General features: G+C 39.5%; 1 protein-coding gene across 3 annotated transcripts in view; it reads left to right on the top strand.

Moving 5' to 3' along the window:
- Nucleotides 1–6,313, top strand: part of IBTK (inhibitor of Bruton tyrosine kinase) — a 54,464-nt gene extending 48,151 nt beyond the window's left edge. For 2 of the 3 annotated variants that reach the window (XM_056487570.1, XM_056487569.1), the window contains exons 27-29: nucleotides 2,325–2,390; nucleotides 2,503–2,635; nucleotides 4,984–6,313. In XM_056487570.1, coding sequence (XP_056343545.1) covers nucleotides 2,325–2,390; nucleotides 2,503–2,635; nucleotides 4,984–5,109 — 325 coding nt within the window. In that variant the 3' untranslated portion in view covers nucleotides 5,110–6,313. The remainder of the gene's footprint in view (nucleotides 1–2,324; nucleotides 2,391–2,502; nucleotides 2,636–4,983) is intronic. The other variant, XM_056487571.1, reaches the window with a different exon arrangement.
- Nucleotides 6,314–14,294: the final 7,981 nt, after the last annotated feature.

Genomic DNA, 14,294 nt, shown 5'->3' with positions numbered 1-14,294 from the left:
TTCTCTCAGTTTTTCCCTGAATGGAGAGGTGCTCCATACCTTGGTGGCCTCATTTGGACTTGCACCAAGGTCCATGGTTTTTTTTTTTTGTGCTGAGGACCTCAGAGCTGGATGCAACTAAAAACAGTGCCCTGCTTTGAAATCACAGAATAATTTTGATTCTCTAGTTTAGCCTCTTGCTCAAAGTAAGTCAAACTAGATCATGTTACTCAGGACCTGGTCTGGTTGAGTTGTGACTGCTTCCAAGTGTGAAGATACCCAGACTTTTTTGGCAGCAGGGTTCAGTGGATAATCATCTCTATATGGTATTTTTATTTTCCCTTTTATTTATCTGGGATTTACTATTTTGCCTGTCTTGTGTATTGCCTCTAATCTGTCATTGTGCACCTCTAAGAAGATTCTTGCTTGATCTTTTCTTTATCCTGCAGTCATGTAGTTGAAGACAGCAGTGAGATACGCCTCCTTGCTGCCCCCCTTTAGGATTAACAAAACACATTCTTTCTAATCCTGGATTTGTTCTAATTTGACAGCATCCTTCTTGTATTGAGGAGCCCAAACCTGAGAATGATACTCTGTATGTACAGGAATAAAGGGGAGGAATCACTTCATCTGGCTGCCTTGCTGCAGTATTGCTAGCACAGCCCAGCATGCAGTTGGCTGTCTCTGCTGCAGAGGCACTGGCTGGTAACATCTTCCACTAGTTGCCAGCCAGGATTCTGCAGGTTCTGCTTTCTCTCTGCTGCTTTCTAGCCAGTCAGTCCCAGCCTGTACTGCCTCATAGGGCTGTTCTCTTCCAAATACAGCACTTTGCACTTGCCTCTGAAATTCATTGGTTCTCGTTGCCCATTTCTCCAGCCTCTTGAGGGCTTCTGAAAGGCACCCTGGCATCCAGAATGTGCACCATCCCCAGCCTCTCCACAGCCAGCTGTGGCTTGCTGAGGGTCTGTTATATTCTATTCTGTTCTACCAAACATGCTTAATAGAATTGGTTCCAGTATCAGTCCCTGAGGACCCCCACTAGTACTTGGTTTCCAGTTGGACTTTGTACAGCTAATCCTTCCAGACCATTTTCCACCCATCTCATAGTCCATTTACTCAGTCCATATTTTTCAGACTGAGTACAAGGATGCATGACCTGGCAATGTGCATTGTTTGTTTTGTGGGGAAAATTATGTTTTGTGACAAAAAGCTCAACACGATTATTTTAAATCCGTTTTTGATGATGGATGTTAGTTAGATTTCAGATTTTTTGAGATCTTGCTCTTACTACTTAGTGGTAGGGGAGTCATGTTTTTTGTTATTCTTGGAATTATGTTCTGGGGAAAATATTTCAGACAGAGAACTTGGTAATTACTGGAATTCTCTTAACTTTCTATAGATTTTTTTTTTTCCTGTTTTATGCAAGAGCTTGTGGTCACTTACAAAGGATTACCAAAGTGTTAAGGAAAACTGAGAGTGATTTATTGAAAAAGCAACACCCTTAGAGTTGTTTGCAGTGGCAGAGAATAATTCAAAAAATGTTTGCCAGCATTTCGTAACACTTTTGTAAGGTTCTGGAAATTACGAAACTATCCTGTCAAAGATAGGTATAAAATCATGAGAATAGGGCCCTCTCTTCCTGGTGTAGGATTTTTCTGACAAATATTCTTGTCTCTTAATGAATACAGTGTAACAAATGTGAACTTCTTTTTGCTGAGGGATTAACATTTAGTGACTGAATAAAATATTCTGTTAATTTTAGTTTTATGCTGTTCTTGTGAATGTGAGAGGTAGTTACAGGAAATGGACTGAAAGTCCATAATTTATAGGTTTACACTCAAATAATTTACTCTAGTGAGATTGCTGCACTGGCTCTTCTGCGTGAAACACTTCATTTGAATGCAGGACAGTTTAATTTTTTTATCTTGAATCTTTATCTTTTTATCTTGAATTTTTCCTTCTTTCATATTAATTGCAAACTTTTATAGGTAGTGCTGTTAGTGCATAACTCAGTTGGCTAATTTGCATGTAAAAGAGCAGAAAAGCCTTTTTTTTTTTTTTTTTTTTTTAATAAACAACTAGAAATGAAAATATTTTTTTTCAAATCCTCAGATGTTTGGAAATGCCAGAATTAATGCCCAAGATGAAATTCTATTAGGGTCTCGTAGTTAGAAATGAGAATCAGTATATTTTTCAGTTAAAAGCATTATATCCTAATGCTTTTCCTCTGTCAAAACCCTACACATTTGTTGTAATTTCCTACTGCAATTTTGTATTTCACAATATGATGTAGGAGAATGCTCTGCCAGTACTTTCCTTTACTTTCCTTTCCTACCTGTCTCCAGGTGCAACACTAGAAGTAACCCAGGTCTGGAAGACCATGTCCTGGATTCTCCACAGGAGAGTCATAAGTAAGTTATAGTGGCTTAGGTTCTGGGACTTTTTTTACTGTATGTTGTGCTCACCTTGATGTTGCTTCATAATGTTGTTTGGGTTGTTTTTGTTTATTTATTTTTTTTTCAGTCCTTGGTCAGCAGCATCACCAGCCAGCTCTCCTGTGATAGCACCTGTCATGTTCTCAGCTATTGTAGAGGAAGAACGCCAGCAAGAAGCTGCTCTTATTAGGAGCAGAGAAAAACCTTTGGCATTGATCCAGGTAAAGTGCTAAGTTACTCCTGCTTTAAAGTAACACAAGGAGTTTTCAATGGTTCTTTCAGAGATCAGTTAATAGTATTAGTTATGTGTTAGTACGTGTCATTTGCATAATGATATTAAATATAATTTAATAATAACTTCACACTGCTGTTTGATGAGGTAGGCCTCTATTAAAGTCAAAATGGCTGAGTCCATAATAAATGTATTTACAGCATCAGAGAATGGTTGAGTTTGGAAGAAACCTCTGGAAATTGTTTAATCCAAACTCCTGCTTAGAGCAGGGTAACTTTAGAGCAGGTTTCTCAAAGCCCAGCAGCGTTTGATTATCTGCAAAGATGAAGACAAATGGCCTCTCCAGAAAACCTGTTCAGGGACCATTCTGACCCCAAAAAAAAGATTTTTAAATGCAATTTTCTGTTTTTCAATCTGTGCCCATTGCCTCTTCTCCTGTCTTTGGCTATCACTGCACAACTCAGTTCTCTTTATTCTCTCCTAGCAGGTATTTATACAGTTTGATAAGATCACCCTAAGCCTTCGTTTATCCACACTAAACAAGTGCAGTGTGCTCAGCACCTCCTCAGTGTCAGATGTGCTGGGCTCTTAATTGTTTTTATGCCATGTCACTGGGCTGTTCATTATATCCATCTTTCTCTTGTAGTGGGAGGTCAAGTAATGAACCCAGCCCTTCAAGTGTGTCTCACCAGTGCAGAGTAGAGGGGAAGAGTCATCTGTCTCACTTCTCTGGCAGTGTTGTCCCTCACAGAGCACAGGAGACTGTCACCTTTCTTTGCCATATGAGTGCACTGCTGGATAAAAGGCTAAACTATCCACCAGGACCCCAGTTCCTTTTATGCTAGACTGTTTTCCAGCTTGTCAGCTACCAGTGTGTATTAGTGTGTTTCCCTTTTTTGAACTTCATGAGGTTCCTTGTAGCCCACTTTTCCAGCATGGTCTGGGTTTTTCTGAGTGGCAGCACGATGATGTGGTGGTATATCAGCCACTCCTTCCAGTTCTCTACTGCTCTTAACTTTGCTGAGGCTGCACTCTGTCTCTTCCTGTGGTTAATTGATGAAGATGTTAAACAGTACTGGCCCTAGTCTCAGTGTTGGTGCTGATGATTGGCCTCTAGCTGGACTCTGTGCCACTGTTCACAACCATTTGAGATCACCAGTTCAGCCAGTTTTCAGTCTGTCTCCCATGGCATTTATGAGGTCTGTTCTTAAACTTGTCCACTTCAACTCTTATTTAGTAATTAAGCTGTACCACTTTCTTGGAGATCACCTAGAGGTCACTCAGATTCTCTTGCCCTTCTTGAAGGTAGGAATGACATTTGATTCCTTCTAGTCCTCAGGAATTAACCCTTATTGCAACAATTTTCAAAGGTTTTTTTGAGAGTGATGTTACAGTCATTTTGGCCAACTCTGATCTTCAGGGCCTGGTATTGCTGGAGACTGATCTTTACACTTAAGACCAAGATAAAGGTCCCCAGTCTTTCCCATGTCTTTTTCATTCAGTAGTGGATCCGTGTTGTCTTTTGTAGAAGCCTCTTTTGTTGCCCTTCATGTTCCCTGCCAGATTCCACCACAGATGGGCTTTGACTTTCTTAATTCTTTTCCTGTGTGGTCACACAGTGTCTCTGTTTTCCTTCTGTGTCACTGCTTTCTGCTTCCATGTCTTGTATGCTTCCTTTTTGTTTGAGTTTTGTCAGGAGCTGTTTTTTTCAGCTGTGCCCCTTCTGCCATTCTTACATGGCTGGGAAGCTCATTGGCATTGTCTGTTCTTGAGCTTGGCTGAGGTGATCTTAAAAATCAACCAGCAGTCCTGAAACTTTCTTTTTTCTGGGGCCAAATCCCATTAATATTTCTGAGCAGACACCTTCATTATCTTCCATTGTGAAGTCCCAAGTTGTTTGCTATTTCTCTTTTTCCCAGCTTTCAGGATCCTGAACTCCAGTATCTCATTGTCATTGCAGCCAAGGCTGCCTTCAACCTTCACATCCCTGACCAGCCCTTTTCTTTTGTGAGTATGAGATCCATCAGAATGTCTCCCTTGATCACCTCCTTCATTTATCTGTGTTAAAATTTTTTTTACCAATGAGAAGATGTTTTAGAGTGCTTGTGTCCAGCTCTCTTGCCTTTCCAGCAGATATCAAGGTGCCTCAAGTTTCCCTTGAGGATCAGGGCCTGAAAACGTGAGGTTTCTTCAAGTTGTCTGAAGAGTGCATCATCTACTACTCCTTCCTGATGAGGAGGTCTGATGCATTCAGGGCCAGTAAAGCCAGTTCATAACCATGCCTGTGGTGTAAATGTAGACCTGACACTGACATACATGCTCTTTTCTTCTTTCCAGATTGAGGAGTGTGCTATTCAAGACTTATTAGTCCACTATGAAGCTTTTGACAACCCCGAAGAATTTGTGACTGTTGAAAGGGCTCCACAAGGACCTATAGCAGCACCTATGTGGAACAAGCACTAATTTGTACTCTTCACAGTCCTCCCTTCCACAGTTCTCACAGTTGTATGTGCACTTTTGAGACTGTAATTCTTCTTATAAGTAAAACTGGACTGAAAGGATAAGAATCATGTAATTTTAACATCAGCATTCAAACACTGCCCGTAATCACTAGGCATTTGTTAGAGAGAATGAAATAATGTGTTCACTGTGTCCTTTACCCACAGCATCTATTGTATGTATGTTTTGAGAGCATTTCTTTAATGACATCTATAATTAGTAATGTTACATGAGGCTGTAGATTGGGAATGTATCTGCTAATCTTAAGTTGTAAGTGTTTTTTTGTTAAATTAACAGGTGAAAAGCAAGTGTTTATTTTGTGATTTATTGTGGAATTGAATGTGCAGAATTAAACACCTTTAAAGTTTGGGGGGTGGTGTCTCCTTCAGACCTTCCTTGCAAATTGGGAATACTGGGAAAAAGTTTGTTCTTGAGCTTCATGTAAAAGTACAGTTTGACAATGCAGTTTTTCTTAAGTTACATGTGCAAGTCCTGGTTCTCTGGTTGCTGTAGCCAGCACGTTTTCCTTTTGTGCCCCAGGCTGTGCCTCTGTGTGCTCAGCTGTGCATGTTTGCCACTGCTGTGAATGAGCCCAGCCTTGGAGCAGCCAGCTCTGTCTTGAAGTAAAGCACACAGCTCAAGAGAATGTGGTGCCACTTAATTAACCCATCTGTAGTCTTACTCTGGTAAATATGGTACAGTTTTAGAACCACTGTGTTTGGGGATGATTCACTTGAAGGGCTGAGGAAATAAAAGATTGATGTATAAGTTGTAATTTGCAAACACCTAAGCTGCAAAGATTGTCGTAGGTGGCTTTCAGTATTGTGTTCCAAAGTTCTCTGTGCCTGGTTGAAACAAATTTATAGATACAAAAAAAGAAAAAAAAAAGATAGCCTTATTTGCAATATTTTGTCTAGTTTGTCTTGTTTGTATAGATGTGTTTGAACTTGTACTTCCTCAGTAATGTCAGTACTCGTGAACTCTGGAAAACTGGAATGAAGAGATCTACAGAAAATGAATGTAAAGAATTGATCACTGTGTGATAAAAGAATCTTGAAAAAAGTGATGTAGATATGTCTTAATGATTTCAGGTCAAGCTACACCAAAAAAACCCCCACAAAAATTGTAAAAAAACTGCAATAAACTGTAAAATCTTGATTTATACAAAGTTAGTATACTTTTATATGCTATCTATATATAATTAATGATTTAGGTAACTAGAGTAATTGATAGGTATTTCTTTTGTGTCTGAAACAAGAACTGTAGACACTTTTAAGCTACAGAGGCAAGGAAAGACATAGGCTTTAATTCTGTTTTAAATTCTATTGGTAATTCATTCACTAAACTGGTGATAGTACTTGCATTAAGGGCTTTACTTGATGCACTGAAGGGCCTTAGGGCCTGCTGAAACAATCTTCTGGTTTAAAAGAGAGTTTATGTAATGTGAGAAATATCTGTAGAAGCAACAGTTCCAGGTGGGGAACCTAATTTGTTATCAAATGTAAACTTATTGTAAATTTGCTAATTTGCTTTATTTTTCAAAATGCCATTGAAAATCTCATTCTCCTGAAATTTTGAGAGGATTTATGTTTCCACCATGCCGAGGAGCTTGACTGCTTTCAAGTTGTGGTTCTATTGTCACAGGTTGTTTGGCATCATCACTAGTTATACATAATATTCATAAACAGAAGTAAGGAATGATCAGTGTACCACTCTTTGGTAGAGCAGCTCTCTTAATGCTAAAATGTGTCACAGAAAGCTGGCATTTTCTAGCTCGAATGCCCAACTTTATGGTCTGTTTTTGTAATGCCAATTCAGCTCTAATTACATTTTGTCATTTCTGGGCTTGTTAACTCCTTTAACTTGCACCAAAACAGGGTTGAATTCCCAGGTTCTAGTTCACATAATGCAGCAGATCAGAGTTTGCAGTAAAAACAGTATTTAGGTAATAGATATATAAGTTCAAGATGTATTCCAGCTGTTTAATGTAAGAAGCACAACTTTACAAAAGGATTCTAGTGAAGTGTTTGTTGTATCTCAAAGACAAATGAACCATCCTCTGAAACAGTTTCTTGGAACAACTCTAAGCATTTTGTCTTTTCTCCTTCATCATTCATTATTCCCTACTTCAGTAACCTCTTAAAAATAGAGGGATAAGTAAAATTCGCAAATTTTTTCACATTCAAATGGAGAAAAAAAGCAATTTAAAATTTTAATAATACTGCACTAACTTCAGGACTTGCTGTTACTGTGTCAAGACATTTGAGGAATGTATAACTTTTCTGCACTGTATATTGAAATGAAAATGTAAGTAAAGTGGGAGACTTCAGTCAATTATAGAACCTTTGCTACTTTTGTTCCTCCAGGATAGAGGTTTTTAGTGACTAATCTGACAGTATTATTGAATGGAATTTCCATGTAAGGACTGATTGCACAACACTTCACAGAACAGCATTGACAAAAATATTACTAGATTTCCTAATTTAGCTTGTGTTGCAAATCCTGATGATACCTTCCTACCATATGTTTTTTAACTGAATTCCACGTCCCCTACCCTGTGGTTAGCATCATTTGTAAGTGGCAATAGGATATTTTAACTGCATATTTTGATATGAATACTTTTGAACTTCAAATGTGTCCATTTTTGTCCCCATTCCTGCCCCCTCCGTTTTTTTTTGTTTTTTTTTTTAATAATGCAGAAAATCTCTGGGCTCTTTTGACAGTGTTCAACTTGATTATGTTCATTGATTGTTCTGCAATTGAAATTATGTTCTGCAGCCCCTTGGCAGCCTGAACTCTCCTCCTTACCCAAAGAATTGCTAGCTCTGATGTAAAGACAAGTCAGAACAGAATACCAGTTTGTTAGATCATATTCTAAATATAAAGGTAAAAGATGTACACTGGCATAAAGTAACTTTAACCCTTAATTCTTGATTTGCAGATTGTCACCAGAGACACAGTTACTTCAATTAAAGTATCAAATGGTCTTGGAATGTATTCCATCCATTCTTACTCCAAGGAAAGTTTGTAAAACTCCACTGAGGAGCTTGCTACTTAAACTGAGGGGAAGGTTTTCTCTCTATTGCCTGTTGTGCTGGACACTAGTCAAGTGAGATGTTGAAGCATACAGAAGATGAACCCCTCCTGTCAAGTCTCTAGCTGTGGCAGACCTCAAAAATGCCAGGAGGGAAAGGACTATTTCTGTAGTGTTTCAGGTGTCTAACCTTGAAAAGAACTTTATTAATTGTAGAAGGCCAACAAATTCACACACACACCATGTATGTTTGAAATGAAAGGGTTTTTAGCAATGATGCAGCAGAGAACTTCTTGTGAGTTTAGGGAGTCCCTCTAAGGGTTTGTGTTGAGATTTTTCTTGTATGAGAGTGTTGTCTGACACAAGCTCTACCTAGAAAGTTTTTGCTTTCCAATAAAATTCTTCCTGAACTAGTATGCATCATGGCACCAAAAAATGCCATTTTTATAGCAGCTTTCAGAGAACCTGCAGCACAGTCCTTCAGCACTAGGAGCTCTTGAAGGCTTTGCCTGGAGGAAGGGAGTTGGACATGAAGAATGTGCTGGATATGAAGATTTTCCCCAGCTGGGGTGGCTGTTCTAGCAACTATTCTGCTTTCTGTTCTCTTTTCTCTTTTTTCTTCTTTTTCTGTTCTTAGGTTTTTCTCTTTCTGTTCTTTTTTTTCTGTTTTTGTTTTTCTTTCTCTGTTTCTCTTTCTGTATTTCTATTTCTCTTTCACTATCTTGTGTTCTCTTTTTTTCTCTTTATTTCTCACATAGAATATTATTTCTTTAGCATGACCTTTTGTCCCTTTTTTTGTGGCACCTGAATAACATGAGAAAAGAGATAACTTTTGCAATGGCTTCAGGTAAGGACTGGCAGGAACTAATATAATAGAAGCTGAAAATCTGCTCTTTAGATCAGCCTTGAAGAATGCACTCTAGTTTATCAAGGTGTTGCTTAAAGCATGTTTTATTTATGTGATTCAAGTGACTGAAATGCTCACAGTGTTCTGTTTGAGTACATATATAGATTTCAGCTCAGGCCTGGAACATGAAATGGGGTCTTAGTGGGTGTTGTGTGACTGAGCCGTGGTCACAGACAGTGACAAGTGAGGGGAGCCCGGCAGTCCTGGGGTGGCTTCTGAGGACAGTGCATGGGAGTTCTCTCCAGTTCTGGTGTCTGCCTGGACTGATATTCTGCAGCTGCATTCAGAGAGCACTTGAGGCTGCCTGAATTTGCATGTCTTAACCTTTGCAAAGAGGGAGGAGAATTCCTTGGTTCATGTTTTCATGGGAACACCATGAGTTTGTCAAAAGCACTGGCTTTGTGCCAAGTGCATTTTCTTTGTGTGGCTCGTCTCAGAGGATGCTTTTTACTGGAAATGCCCAAGCAAAGTCACACCCTCAACAGGATTAATAATCTCATGGATTGGGAGAACAGTGTTCTCATTCAACTGCAGTTTTTTGGAGAAAACTGATCCAGGAAGATAAGAAAGTCTGAGTCAAGTGATAGTTTAGAACAGATCATCACACTCCTCAATCTTGATTTAAATGAATTCTTTGTAGATCAACAGAGTTTTAAAACACATAATTTTAATGTTTGGGGTCAATTCTTCCAAGTCATGCATGAGCCTTTCAGGGATAATGAAGGAGATACAATTGTTAAAAGCCTGTGTATGTTTGGGGGATTTTTTCTGGTCTCATTTTCATAAAGGATGTACGAAAAACAGATAAGCAAGCAAACAAAGGCAAGTTCACCTTACAGCAGACTTAAACAGATCCACTGCATTTGCTATCAAGTAATAATGTACAGCTGGAGGAAAGTTTTCTCCCTAATAATAATAATAATAATAATAATAATAATAATAATACTAAAAGGTCATAATTTTCATGAATAATTCTCAAATAAGAATGTAAGCAGGGAAAATGGTTAAAAAAATTTTTGTATTGTTCTCAGTACTTTAAGATTTCTTTTCTTATTGTGTTCTCCCTTCTGTATTCTTTTAAAGTTTGTTTCAGGAAGATAGGGAGAGTGCAACACCTGAGGCTAGATTCTCAGCCAATTTTTCTCAGTAGTACACTGTTTCCAGATTTGTCTCCTCACTCTGAATGCCATTAAAGTAGAAGAGGAGTGTTCTTCCCGTAGTCATTTCGCCATCCTGTAATTCTGCAGGAATATGTCACGTATGTTTGTCAGGCAGTGGACCCTGACTACAAGGAAATGGCTGCCTGTGCTGTAGGTTACGTGGCTGGGAGAGTGCCAGGTGCCCTTTGCTTTAAGCACAGCCACTGTACCTGAGCGTGAGCACAGACCCCTGTACAGTAGGTGAAGAGGTCGTGAGAGCTGTGCAGGGAATACAAGCTGCTTGCTCCTGCCTCCTGCTCATCTCTCTCCAGTCTTCATGACTCATCAGACATGACTGCCTTCAGTGTGACTGGGCTTCTAGGGCAATTGTTTATCTACTGTTACAGGTTTCTTCTGAAGGGGACCTCTCTTTCTGCAAATGTCATAGATGGCAACACAGCACATGGTGATGAGGGCTGTGCTCGTGCCATTTGGTGACACAACACTGGGAACAACTGATATGTTAGCAAAAAAAGAAAATAGTATAAAGGGTATATTTAAATTTTTTCTGTTTTCCTTATACACACATACAGATTTTTTTGCTCACCCTGCCTTCTCTATACTGTCTCTATTGCAGTAGAAGGCAAAAATGTACAGAATATATCTGTTTTTCCCACTATACAAGGCACAGGGCCCATGTTCATGCACACTGCAAAAATGTAACTGGGCTGTGAGAGCAGCGGGGTTTCCAGAATCACATCTTTGTGTTACACAAATAGCTGACAGCACGTGGGCTGAAGGAGAATGTGTGTGCATGCACGTGTGCATAGCTGTATTTGCTTATGGTTGTAGAATTGAATTATATTGCACCACTTCAACAAATACAGGTAATGTGTTATCTCTTTCCTCCATCTCTATGTACTCAGTGGTAGTGAACCTTTTCATCTGAACTTTATCTATGTGCTTTGCAAATGTTAACAATTACGTCTCACTGTATTTGTGAGGTACACTAACTTCCAGGTGGTGGCTGTCAGCGTGCAAGTAAGAAGTTGGTTAGTCTAAGGCTAAGCAGTGCATTTATGGTCAAGTCCTGAAGAAGAATCTGGAAGTTTCTCCTCTTTTTCCTGTCCCATGTGGAGCCTGTAGCTTTTCTGGGATCAGCTATATAGGTTAAATGCTGTAAGATTGAATGCCTTTCAGCCAAGACGTGTTCCTCTCTTTCTCTGACCCTCTCTATGAAACTAGTGCATCTGCTTCCAGAGCAGGCTGGCTCCACAAGAAGAGGTGGAAATTGCACTCCCAGGGCACTTTCTCTTCTCACTGATGGCATCAAAAATGAGGTTTTGGCTGGAATTTGGCTGAAAACCCATTGTAAGTTGCAAGCTGCAATTACCTTTTATTCATTCTCAGCTTTTAGTTTTGAGCACCTTCTTTCCTAGAAACAATAAGCCCAGGTTTTACTTAGTCCTTTTCTCCCTGCTCCTTTGCAGCTTCAGAATAAGTAGCAATAACTGAAGGTCTAGTATTGATAAATCTTTGGTGGACAAGGAGATAGAAAGGTTTATGTGCTGCTGTGCACTGCAGACTTACTCTGTGAAGTGCTACTGGATGTGTTAGAAATGCACCAACTGCAGCAGGAACTAAAAGGCTTTCACCAGAAGTGGCGATGACCACGTGTGTGTGTGATGTTTTGGTTTTTTAATGGAGTGGATTTAGCATAAATATTCTTAATATTCCTAATGTTCCCATATAAAAGTCTTGCCTGCATAGCACTCATTAAGCTGCATTGTTCAGATCTCAAAATGACCACCTTAATTTCAGTAATGTTCAAGTTCATGTAGTTTTGAAGCTGAATTTAATTTCTCTGGGGTTGTGCTTTCAAACCTCCTATAACTTTGAACATAAATAAGCCATAAGTCTCTGATGATAAAAAATTTAGCTCATTGAGGGGCTGAGATTTAAAAAAATTCTCCCTGAAAGGAGCTATATAGAGTAATATTTACACTAAGTACTGACTTTGTGAAAAGCAGAAGAAAGCTGGCGATATCAGAGGCATCACAAGTATGTGCTGGCTCTCAAATGTGCCTTTCTCCTGGTGACTGTAGTACACAGCCTTGGCACAGTGGCTGCAGTGCTGGATTTTCCACACTGACTCTGTCAGCTTGTGAATTACTTCCATAGTTTTCTTCTGAAAGCTGTGATGCTTTCAGTTTTAGATACAGGAGGTGCCTGCTGATTCTCAAGGAACTGAGGCAAAGAAATCCACCAAGGAGCACATCCAGTGTATCAAAGGGCAGCTCCTACACTGGGTATAGTGGAATCCATCCTCACCAGAGCTTTATACTCAGTATTTTTTCTCTTTTCTTCTGTCTCAGGTGATACACAGTCATAGTGGCATATGGCAACAGAGATTTTAGGCCCATTGAAAAATAATGGTAACTACTGACCTGATACAAACCTTTGTTAGAGCATGAAATCTCTTTTTGCAAGATCCCTCAGAAAATCTTTACTAACACCTTGCAGAATTCTTGGGTGTTTCTGTGCCTCTGCAGGAGGCCTCTGCAGATTTCAGAATCTACTCCCAAGTTGCTGAGATGCACTTGTAGCAACTTGGGCTGAGCACAAAAAGGAGAAGAGCAAGTTACAAGGACTTTTTTTGTTTCTTTGCTTTTGAGAATATATTTTCCCCTCCACAGCATAATCTTGATAATGATTTTTTTTTTCTGTAGCTGTTTGTGTAGTAGTGTGCTGTGCATGAGGTGCCTGTCACCCATTTCTTCAGGCTGTGGAGGTCCCTCTGGATGGCAGCACAACCTCTGGTGTATCAGTCACTCTCCCCCATTTGGTGTCATCTGTGCTGGCAGTGCACTCTGCCCCATCACCTGGGAGCCTCAAGGTGAGCCCCTCATTTGGCTTTTGTTTCCAGGTGTGTTGGGTGCTGCTGTGACCTTTGTGTGAATTATTATTTGATTTTTTTAATTTCATTTTTTTTGTAGGCTGGATAATAAAAAATGCTTTTGTTTGCATCAAGACAAGAATTGGGGCCTCCAGCCTCTTTCTCTTTCCCTTTTTCACTATGGTAAGATGGGTATACTGGAGATAGGAATTCTGAAAAGAGAATTTTTTCAACAACTGTTTTTAGACAAGGAAAGCCCAGGAGCCTTATCTACCTGTGTAGCCAATGCAAGGATTGTTTTGGATACCTTTGAAAGGAGCAATGTAGTGGACTGAAAATCAATGCTTTGCCTTATCACATTTGAACTCATTGCTGCTTTTTTATTTTTGTCTTAGTCTAACTGGGTCCTCCTGAAGGACTGTAAAGCTCTTTGCTTTAGCTTTGTGTCTCTGGATACAAAGCTGAAGAATATTTTGAAAAATGAAATGCTTTTGAAAAATAGTTCTCTGTAAACCCATCTGCTTTGGTCTACTGCTTCACAAGGTTTTTGCATGCAAGAATCATGACCTGCCCCAGCTGTAGGCAAAGGAATGTAGCTGTGTGGAAATAACCAACTTGCACATTCTGCTCTTTAATAAATTGTGGACAGCTTATCATGACCAGATATTAACTGAACTGTGATGTATGGTTCAGGACTTCTTTGTGTTATGGGACTGGGGGGTTTTTTGTTGGTTCATGACCCGTTTGTTGGAGCTGGTTTTGGGATTTTTTTGTCATATCTATTGCTCCATCCACCACCCACCCCTACCCCAAGGGAAGTTACAGATGAGAAATGAGAAGTATAGAGACATTTACTATGGTTAGGGATTGTGGACTGGCATATGAAAGGTGTCCTCCCACTTTAGTCAAAGAAAAAAGTAGGTTAACTCAAGTAGGAGTAGCCTGCTGTGCATTATTATTTGGACACTTATTTTCAGCAAGGATGATGGGATCAGGTAAAAACTGTCGAAAATGTCACTTGCTGTTTCATTTTTGTCAGTTCTGGCATTTGGGAAGAAACAAGAACAGTTCCATGTTTTCATTCTGGAAATATTACTAATAGCTCATAGCAGCTGGAGGAGATGCAGTGGGTAGAGCAGGAAAGTACAAACACATGGCAATTTGAAAGATTTA

This window comes from Oenanthe melanoleuca, chromosome 3 (assembly GCF_029582105.1).
Source record: "Oenanthe melanoleuca isolate GR-GAL-2019-014 chromosome 3, OMel1.0, whole genome shotgun sequence".
NCBI lineage: Eukaryota > Metazoa > Chordata > Aves > Passeriformes > Muscicapidae > Oenanthe > Oenanthe melanoleuca.
The sequence above is the reverse complement of the archived record's forward strand: the minus strand, read 5'-3'. Positions and strand labels throughout refer to the sequence as shown.